The sequence below is a fragment of the Oryctolagus cuniculus genome, chromosome 16 (assembly GCF_964237555.1).
Source record: "Oryctolagus cuniculus chromosome 16, mOryCun1.1, whole genome shotgun sequence".
Lineage (NCBI taxonomy): Eukaryota > Metazoa > Chordata > Mammalia > Lagomorpha > Leporidae > Oryctolagus > Oryctolagus cuniculus.
Genome location: NC_091447.1, coordinates 29676590 through 29687122, shown reverse-complemented (window position 1 = coordinate 29687122; position 10533 = coordinate 29676590). Strand labels below are relative to the sequence as shown.

Genomic DNA, 10533 nt, shown 5'->3' with positions numbered 1-10533 from the left:
TTACTTCATTTATTGGTCTTAAATTTAGAGTAATTTAAAAATAAGTTAAAGACTCAGCTTTAACCTTAGTTCGGAGAGAGAATTACAACTTGGACTCGGGTCATGGCTTTTATTTTGGTTTACCACTAAAGCAGTCATTGAGTAGTGCAGTCATCAGTCATGTGCCACATAATGCCATTTTGGTCATCTGTGGACTGAATATGCAATGGGGGCCCCTTAAGACTGCACTGCCTGGTGACATCATATTCATGTTAAGTACACCCTGTTATGTTCACAAAAAGATGAAGTCACCCGATGATGTGACTCCTGGAATATATTCCCACTATTGAGTAATGCATGACTATAAATGAGATAAAGTAGAATTCAGCTGCCCATTTTCTATTTGTATGTTACAAATAAATAAATACATAAAACGATGCTCTCAGTCTTAGAAGCTGAGATGTCAGAAAAGTAGGGTATTGTGGGCTTTCCCCCTTTTTAAACCCCAGATGTCATCATCTAAAAATCTTTAGGTGAAATTTCTAAGGAAGCCACATTGTTCAGCTTAATGTCTGAGTCTTACATTTTGAAATTTTGGCTGTGCCAGCTCCATTTACATTCCTTTAGGGTCCCCCTCCACATCACCACCATGGGAAGATCTGGCAGGCTTACACTATGAAGCAAGGCAAAAGACACACAGCAAGGAAGATCTCGTTCACTCGTTTATTCTGGTACAGATTCATGTTTGGGGAACAGATGTAATGCACACATTAATATTCCTCTGCAGTCTAGGAACCTGTATTTTTAGAGATGTTTTCATCCCAGTGGCCTCAGGAACTCAGCTGTCTTTTTAACTTCATTTTTCTTTGAACATCTGTAAAAACACTCCAATGTAACCAATGGTGGCAAAGGTTTTTTTTTTTAAGATTTATTTATTTATTTGAAAGTCGGAGTTACACACAGAGAGAAGGAGAGACAGAGTGAGAGAGAGAGGTCTTTCATCCATTGGTTTGCTCCCCAGTTGGCTGCAACAGCTGGAGCTGCACTGATCCAAAGGCAGCAGCCAGGAGCTTTTTCCAGGTCTCCCATGCGGGTGAAGGAGCCCAAGGGCTTGGGCCATCTTCTACTATTCCCAGGCCATAGCAGAGAGCTGGATGGGAAGTGAGCAGCTGGGCCACAAACTGGCACTCACATGGGATGCCAGCATTGCAGGCAGTGGCCTAACCCGCTATGCCACAGCTTTGGCCCCATAAGGGTGTTATCTTATTAATTCCTAATTAATTGCTAATAAGGAATCTCATTAGGGCAGGCCAGAGAGCAGTTCAAGATGCACCCATTCAATCGCTAGTTGGCATGATCTTAGATGCTTTACTAGGAACGGGTTTTTCATACCTAATAATGCAGGGCAGGGCAACCTCAAGACTTTAGGGGCTGCCAGCAAGCTACCAAGTGGATTTGAGATTTTGGCTGCATCCATAAACATGGGCACATACAACGAAATGAATTAGTAAATCTCGAAAAGTGTCTACATCTGGAGAGATGTAAGAACTTTTTAACCAGCTGTCAAACGTCACTTTTTAAAAACAGATCTGCTGGTTTACTCCCAAGAATGCTGCAACAGCCAGGGCTGGGCCGGGCTGAAGTCAGGAGACTGGGTCTCCCACATGAGTTGCAGGGACCCAAGCACTTGAGCCATCATTTGATGCCACCCAGGATTCACATTAGCAGGAAGCTGCATCAGAAGCGGAGCCAGGACCAGGACCAGGCCCTCTGATGCCAAATGTCTACTCCTCAACTGTCACTTTAATATTTTCAGCATGTTTTGGTAAATCCTGAAACATCACATGGCATTAAGATTTCAAATCTGTTGCTTCAATTTCTTAATGTCCTGTGAACTCTGAGGAAGGTTGTAAAATGTTAGTAAATTTTCTTAATTTCTTGAAAAGACTTACTTTGTCAGATTCTCTTTCAGTATGTCTGTCTGCGAGCACAGATGGAAGATACCAATGCTGGTGAAGCAGCAATTCGAGCTACCAAAAAGGAACTCTGGCTGCTTCTGAAATTTGTGTTGCAGGTGAACAGTGATGAAAAATTCTTTCCCGATTTTAAAAAAAACACTTATTTATTTGAAAGTTACACAGAGAGAGAAGACGGGGGAGGGGGGTGGTCTTCCACTCGCTGGTTCACTCCCCCCAACTGGCTGCAATAGCCGAAACTGTGCTGATCTGAAGGCAGGAGTCAGGAGCTTCCTCCTGGTCTCCCATGTAGGTGCAGGGGCGCAAGAACTTGTGCTACCTTTTACTGTTTTTTCCAGGCCACGGCAGAGAGCTGCATCGGAAGTGGAGCAGCCAGGACTCAAACTGGTGTTCAAATGGGATGCTGGCACTGCAGGTGGCTACTTTACCCAATACGCCACAGCACAGGCCCCATCTTTCCTAGTTTTGATGGGCTTACGTTGTAGAGTAAAAAAAAATTTTCACCTAGTTTTGTCTGCGTGACTAATACTGATTCAAAGAAATACAGAAGGCCATGGTTTCAGTGTTTTATGCTTATACAAACATGAAGAAAAACTTCAATTTAGAAATAACCTGACATGTTAGGCAACACTTCTAACTCCTTACTACTTGGAAAAACTAAGTAACATTTCTTTAGACTTGAACATGAAATGTATTTTCTGTACTTTTCATGAAACTGGATGCCCTTAACATGAAACTTGAATCTCAGCATTTTGATTTAATCATTTTTCAGCAGTATAAAGTGCCTCAGTTTCTCATGTACTCATAAACACACACATATACATGTATGCCTGTGTGTGTGTGTGTGTATATATATGTATGAATGTATTTGTATTTATATTATTCATTAGGTCATTTTTAAGTTTATGCTGGCTAGCTGGTGATAAGGTCCTGACCACTTGATAGTGACGAGGACAGATAGGGTTAGGTTCTTATAAAATGTCTGATTCTTGTTCATTTTAACTAGTGAGTCTGAAAATGCTTGATTTTGATCAGAACTTTGAAAATGACAATGCTAACTAGAATTCTGAGCATTTAAATTTAGTTTTTTGAAAGTTAGAGTTATAGAGATCTTCCATCTGCTGGTTCACTCCCCAAATTGCTGCAACAGCTGGGGTTCGGCCAGGCTGAAGCCAGGAGCCTGGAACTCCATCCAGGTCTGCCACATGGGTACAGAGGCTCAAGCACTTGGGCCACCTTCTGCTGCTTTCCCAAATTAGCAGGGAGCTAGATCAGAAGAGAAGCAACTGAGGCTCAAACTGGTGCTCATATGGAATGCTGGCGTTGCAGGTGGTGGCTTAACCCACTGTGCTACAACACTGACCCCAATATATCTTGAACTAAATAAAAACTACCAGTGACAGAGAAAAAGGAGTATGTTATATTTAATAGTGTCAGTATTGAAGACATTTCAACCTTCTGTGAAGGATAATCCGACAGGTGAAGTGTTCAGTGCAGAAACCACTTCACATTTTGGTTACCTTGTTAGGACACAATGCTCTAAAAAATGCAGTCCACATTATTTTCATTAGGAAAATGATGATAATTGTTATAGTTGCCTGAGGTGCTGTAATACTTCTACTGATACTCCAAGCTGTTTTACTAAACTGGCTGTCTGTTCTAAAATCCAAGTGAGGCTTGGGTTTTCAGAATGTGCATGCTCCTGGGTTCTACAACATTCTAAATATGCACAATTTATCCCACTAGAACTCTTGCTACAGTTTTTGTTAAACTCAGCACTATCTTCATGAAGTCTTTCGTCTTCAGCTTCATCAATCTTATTTTCAGCTGGAACTACATGACAGAGGTTCATGTCCTCAACAGAGTCCAGTAAGTCTACAACGTGGGGCTCCTGAGTGATTGATTTCAGATGTCTGAGCATATACTCTTCACACTGTCCAACTGCATCCAGAAGATTATTTATCTTACTGATTAAAGTTGAACTATTATTATGAAGGTGACACCAGGAGAGCAAAGCACTGAATGAAAACACAAACAAGAGTTAAATAGGACAAAAAAAAAAAAAAAAAAAAAAAAAAAAAAAAATCAAACACAGGCTTTTAGAATGCTTGATGCTAGCCCTACATGTTTCTCTTCCAGAAAACACCATGTAAAAATGGATTAATGATAATACAAGTCAAATCAGTTATATAATGAGGATAAAATAGGACTTAAAATATATAGGGATACCACTTTTCAATAGAAATTCAACAATTGGACTTAATATCATAAACTGTTTATAATTCATAATGCCTCCTTCACAGCCCTTCATCCTCTTTCTTGATTTTAGATTTTCTTCTTATCACTACCTAACTTCTGTTGAAAAGAGCTACATGCTGGCAATGTGGTATAGCAGGTAAAGCTGCCACCTGCAGTGCCGGCATCCCATATGGGCGCCGGTTTGAGTCCCGGCTGCTCCACTTCCGATACAGCTCTCTGCTATGGCCTAGGAAAGCAGTGGAAGATGACCCAAGTCCTTGGGCACTGCACCCACATGGGAGACCCAGAAGAAGCTTCTGGCTCCTGGCTTCAGATTGGTGCAGCTCCAGCCATTGAGGCCATCTGGGGCGTGAACCAGCAGATGGAAGACCCCTCTTTCTCTCTCTACCTATGTCCCCTTTTCTCTCTGTGTAACTCTGACTTTCAAATAAATAACTAAATCTTTAACAAAAAAAAAAAAAAAAAAAAGAAAGAAAGAAAAAAGAAAAGAAAAGGGCTACAACTTGGAGACAGATGAGAAAAACTAAAAACTAGTTTGCTTTTTAAGGACAGCTACTAGAGATTCTCAGTCTTGGGTATACATTGGAATCATCTGAGCTTTTTTTTTTTTTTTTAAAGATTAATTTATTTATTTGAAAGGCAGAATTAGAGAGAGGCAGAGGCAGAGAGAGAGAGAAGTCTTCTATCTGCTGGTTCACTCCACAAATGGCAGCAATGGCTAGAGCTGCACTGATCTGATGCTAGGAGCCAGGAGCTTCTTCTGGGTCTCTCTTGCAGGTACAGGGGTCCGAGGACTTGGGCCATTTTCTACTGCTTTCCCAGGCCATAGCAGAGAGCTGGATTTGAAGTGGAGCAGCTGAGACTTGAACTGCTGCCTTCATGGGATGCTGGCACTGTAGGCAGCAGCTTTACCTGCTTCGCCACAGTGCTGACCCCTTGAGCAGCTTTTAAACCTATGGAGGCCCAGGTTGCACCCCAGACCAATTATAGTTGCTTATCATCTACACTGAAGGCTAGTGAAAAAGAATTTTAAAGATATTTCATTTTTTCAGGTTTGTTACAGAGTAGGTTATTGTTTGATGGATTATAAACTATTTTCTTGAAAAAGGTAAAAATTCTTCTAGTCCTATTAGATTTAATATTTTCTTTACTTTTACTTTATGGTCAAATTTTTTTTAAGTATTTCAGATTGTTCAGATAATCATGTCATAAAATAGCGGTTGTTATGAAAAGTAATGTTTTACAAATGGAATTGATTGATATACAAAAATTCAGGGGCTGGCGCCGCGGCTCACTAGGCTAATCCTCCACCTTGCGGTGCCGGCATACCAGGTTCTAGTCCCGGTCGGGGTGCCGGATTCTGTCCTGGTTGCCCCTCTTCCAGGCCAACTCTCTGCTGTGGCCCTGGAGTGCAGTGGAGGATGGCCCAAGTCCTTGGGCCCTGCACCCCATGGGAGACCAGGAGAAGTACCTGGCTCCTGCCATCGGATCACTGTGGTGCCGCGGCGGCCATTGGAGGGTGAACCACTGGCAAAGGAAGACCTTTCTCTCTGTCTCTCTCTCTCACTGTCCACTCTGCCTGTCCAAAAAAAAAAAAAAAAAAATTCAGCAGTGGGGCTGGCACTGTGGTACAGCAGGTTAGGCCAATGCCTAGGATGCCCACACCCCATGTTGTAGTGCCATTTGCAGTCCCGGCTACTCTGCTTCCAATTCAGTTCCCTGTGAACGTGTTTGGGAGGTGGTAGATGATAGCTCAGGAGCTTGAGCTCCGGAAACCTATGTGAGAGACATGGATGTGGTTTCTGGCTCCAGGCTTGTTGCAGTCATTTGGGGAGTGAACCAGCAGATGGTAGGTACATCTCTGTCTCTTTCACACTGCCTTTAAAATATATAAATGAATAAATATTTAAAAATTCAGCAGTAAGCTAAGCTTATAAAAGATTAATTTAACTTGATGTGAAGATGAACACTTGATCAATATCCTACTATAGTATACTAATTCTAGTTTGTGACTTAATTAATGAATTAAAATTAATTCTAGTTCTAGTTGACTTTTCTAAAATGCCAAACACAACTTTTTGCTTTGTTTTACTAATTTTTTAGCTTCTAAAATTATTAGTGATTCTTTAAAGCAGCTTTCTCTCCAGAGGACAGCTTGAAAGGTATAAAGCAGGAGCTGGCATTGTGGTGTAGCAGGTACGGCTGCCATCTGCAATGCCTGCAATCCACAGGGGCATGGGTGCCGGTTCAAGTCCTGGCTGCTCAATTTCTGATTCTGCCCCTGGCTAATGGCCTGGGAAAAGCAGTGGAGGATGGTCCAAGTGCTTTGGCCCCTGCTAGACATGTGGGAGACTGCAAGAAGCTCCTGGCCTCGGCCCGGCTAGGTGCTGGCTGTTGTGGTCTTCTGTGGGGATGAACGAGAAGATGGAAGACCTCTCCACCTCTCTCCCCCTCTCTCTCTCCCCCTCTCTTTAACTCTGCCTTTTAAGTAAATAAATAAGTTAAAAACAACAGTCTAAAGCATCAAGGAGGACAGACCTGTCAGGTCTTAGCTCCATCTGATCATTTGGTTCTGCCATATGCTGTTACTGCCCTGGCTTCCCGACAGGTATTCAATGTTAAGGACTACAATACATGGAATCATTTTACCTTTATTACTCACTACAATTTCCATCTACTTCTAGTTTAGAGGTCTGTCATATTGGGTTCTGCCAAATGTGCAAGTACTAAAAGTTTTATTTAAAGCCTGAAGATCTTGTAATTAGAGACTGGCAGTAATTCTGGTAGCAAAGAGTACACACCCTCTTACTGTTTCCATGCCCAAAAAAGGGACAACAGCTGGCTCACATATTAAAATGGATGAGCTGATAATGATTTTTACTCTTTGAAGGCAACATTCTATGTTTTTCCACACTCTTGTGTATTCAACAGCAGAAAGAAGCACTTTAAATGTTTATTTTTAATATTCATAAAAATCATCCTGTAATATTAAAGATTCAGCATTTAAATTTCTGAATTACCTCAGTGTTCCTCTGAGTTCTCCATAGTTTACAATGATTGCTGCACCTTCTTTATAGCCTTGATTGAAGCCCTGTTGAAGAGCAACTGCTTTGCCAGCATCGATTCCTTCTCTATAGCCTTCCTAAAAATAAGCAATGAACAACTACAGTTGTAACTAATACCAAGTGAACCATATGTAGGCTTTTCTAGAAAGGCACAGACCCAATTTAGAAAACTGATGAAACTGGCTTTTACTGCATTCTTGAAAATAATATGGTATAGCCCCACAAGCAATGCAGGTTATGTTCCTCATAAAAATTTATTACCGGTTTATTGTTCCTTATCCCACTTTTGAAGTGTGTTCTCACCCAGTTTTTAACACCTCTGTTTTAGCAATGTCTTCACAGAAAGGAAACATGGAAACTTACATGTCTGGCCCTCTGGCAACTGAGTGGAAAGGTGTGAGTGGGTGAGGAGACAGAACAAAGTAAGGAAAGGCAAAACTGTTTTAGAAGGAAAGTGAGAAGCCTGGTTTTAGAAATTTTGCTTGATCCTGAAATCCAAGTAAATTCTCTGTGGACAGAAACTTTGTTCTGCATGTCCCAAGTATGTCACAGTACTCAAAAGATGCTTATTATTGGGGCCAGCACTGTGGAAAAGGGGGTAAAGTGGCTGCCTGCAGTGCTGGCATTCCATACAGGCTCTGGTTTGAGTCCTCGCTGCTCCACTTCCGATCCAGCTCTCTGCTATGGCCTGGGAAAGCAGTAGAAGATGGCCCAAGACCTTGGGACCCTGCACTGGGAGGAAGCTCCTGGCTCCTGGCTTCAGATTGGCCCAGCTCCAGCTGATGGGGCTTTTTGGGGAGTGATCCAGCAGATGGGAGACCTCTCTCTCTCTGCTCTGTAACTGTAACTTTGTCTTTCAAGTAAATAAATAAATTCTGAGAGAGAGAGAGAAAGAGAGAGATGTGGCAGTATTGACTGGTCCAGCCTTAGCGTCACATAAAACTTTTTGTAACTGACAACGTGGTTGCTGAACTAAGCAAATATTGTTTTGCTGAAACATTAATTTGGGGCAGATCCCCAATACAGCTTTAGGAGCAATTTAATGGCTGGCAAATATAGTAAGTGGAAGCAACCCCCACCATTTAGTCTTCACCCAGTACTAAGCTCTGAGTACTCCATCTGGAAATTACGCTTAGACTCAACAAATAAAATTAGACATGAATAATTCACATCCAACAAATAAGAAGAAAATTGGTTTTAATATTCCCTTACTTGGTCATCAGTATTCCATCTTAGCTTTCTCCTACTGCCTTTTTTTTTTTTTTTAATATTTACTTGTTTGTTTGAAACGCAAAATTACAGAGATGCAGGGGCAGAGAGAGATCTTCCATCAGCTGGTTCATTCCCAAATGGCTGCAACTGCTGGAGCTGAGCTGATCCGAAGCCAGGAGCTTTTTCTGGGTCTCCCACGTGGGTGCAGGGGCCCAAGGACCTGGGACATCTTCTACTGCTTTCCCAGGCCACGGCAGAGAGCTGCTCAGAAGTGGAGCAGCCGGGACTCGAATCAACTCCCATATGGGATTCGGGCACTGCAGGAGGTGGCTTTACCCGCTATGCCACAGCCCCGACCCCTCTCCTACTGCCTTTAACATTGTAAAGTTCACTTTTTTCGTGTATCTTGGTTAAAACACTCCTAACTCTGGGCTCCCCACCCACTCAAGCTGCCCGTGGAAGCCTGAATGCGCGTCCTTTGACAGCCATAATCAGCAGTCAAGTAATCACTGTATTGGTATGTCTCTCCCCCACCCACTTCCCTGTGATCATCATCAGACAGCAATCGCTTCCAAGTGTGGACAACATGTGTTTTGGTGGGCGTCCCGCTTCTCCAACGCCCTCCCGCAAGCGCTCAAACAACGCGTCTCTGGGGTTCACCCGCTTCCAAGCAACCCACTGGGAAATCCTGGCGGGACGCGGGGCGCACCGCGTGGCAAAGGGTAAGGACGGCGGCGCTAGCCAGACTGGGACCACTGGGACCACGGTGGGCCCGGCTTCTTCACAAACTCGGGGCTCCGCTCCACCACAGCCCGGCACCCCCCGGGGTCCCCGCACCCTTCCCACCCCCCTCCCCCGGCTTTACTTTCACTCGTTTCTGCATGTGACTCCGCCATTCCCGCTGTACCAGGAGCGACTCGTCAGCTTCCTCATCAAACACGTCCCCCTCCTCGGCCGGGCTCTGGACCGAGGGGGTAGCCCGAACCCACGACATCACCGAGATGGCTACGGAGCCGCAGGCAACAGGAAACACCCGCGACTCCTTCCGGTGTGAGGGGCGGGACGAAGACTGCGCTCCTGGCGCTCAGGGCGGGTGCGCGTGCGCCGAGGCGATCCGTCGTGGTTGCGGGCTGTCCAGCCTGACGTCCAGAGCTTTTGGACTCGCGGACTTTGGGACTAAGTCAGTTAACACAGTGTGTCCGTGTGCACCTTGATTCCTTCCTCGGCTGGGGCGTGACCTTGATCAGACCCCGCATTCCTGTCGTAGACTGCAGTGTTCTGGGTGTGGGAGAGGCTCCTTTTGTAAAATCACTCAAGGCGGTTGAGCCAGTACTGCCCAAAGACTGTCTCAGAATCTCAGCGTGTTCAGGGGACGTGACAACCTGACACGGATTGATTGTTAGGAGCTTGGAGCAAAGAGCAAAAGAGTCAGAGAGTGAACTACTGCGGCCCATTTGAGATCAATAGGAAATAGAAAGGTTGCCTTTGCCATCGATACATCTTCCTTGATTCTCAGTATCCTTCGCTGCCTTCCACTCTTGCTCACGTGCGCTAAATGCAAACTGTGATCTTGGCGAGGGCGGGAACTTGTCTGCCCCAGCACCAGCAGGTTCTGACACTGCAGGTGAAAGCACCCCAGTGGCATCCCGTTTTGCCTTTGTTTGTGTGGGTAAATGAGTCCTGTGACAGTCGTGGTTTGTTTGTCTTACCTTTTCTTGAATACCTGTGTGTCTGGATACATTAGTGAATAAAACAGATAAAAGTTCCTAGCCCTTTGGATTTTATTCCTGTAGAATTTGCAGAGCACACACAGCAAACAAATATGAGTAACTTAGGTAGTTTGAAGATTATAAATAATAAATGTTATGAAACAAATTTAAAACAAGTAAAGTAAAGGGAATCCTGAGTGTGTGTGTGTGTGGGGGGGCGAGTGGATGGTGCAGGCTACAGATTTAAATTTTAGAATTTTGCATCTCACAAATATATAACCTGTAAAAGGCATATATTAAGTAAACTCTTAAAAATGTATTTGTTAATTAGAA

At 43.7% G+C, this 10533-nt stretch overlaps 1 protein-coding gene across 1 annotated transcript; it reads right to left on the bottom strand.

The window, feature by feature from the left end:
• Positions 1-688: 688 nt before the first annotated feature.
• Positions 689-9553, bottom strand: YAE1 (YAE1 maturation factor of ABCE1). The gene is made up of 3 exons (XM_002713767.5): positions 9357-9553; positions 7235-7356; positions 689-3973 (listed from the first exon to the last, which is right to left on the bottom strand). Exons 1-3 carry the CDS (start codon positions 9483-9485, stop codon positions 3544-3546), a joined length of 681 nt encoding a protein of 226 aa, XP_002713813.1. The 5' UTR covers positions 9486-9553; the 3' UTR covers positions 689-3543.
• Positions 9554-10533: the final 980 nt, after the last annotated feature.

What these genes read in the sequence shown, in the direction of transcription:
- YAE1 (XM_002713767.5), bottom strand. Translation starts at nt 9,485, where the DNA reads ATGTCGTGGGTTCGGGCTACCCCCTCGGTCCAGAGCCCGGCCGAGGAG. An exon ending in ACATGCAGAAACGAGTGAAA is followed by an intron (nt 7,357 to 9,356) that starts GTAAAGCCGGGG and finishes GCTTATTTTTAG; the next exon opens with GAAGGCTATAGAGAAGGAAT. An exon ending in GAACTCAGAGGAACACTGAG is followed by an intron (nt 3,974 to 7,234) that starts GTAATTCAGAAA and finishes GTTTTCATTCAG; the next exon opens with TGCTTTGCTCTCCTGGTGTC.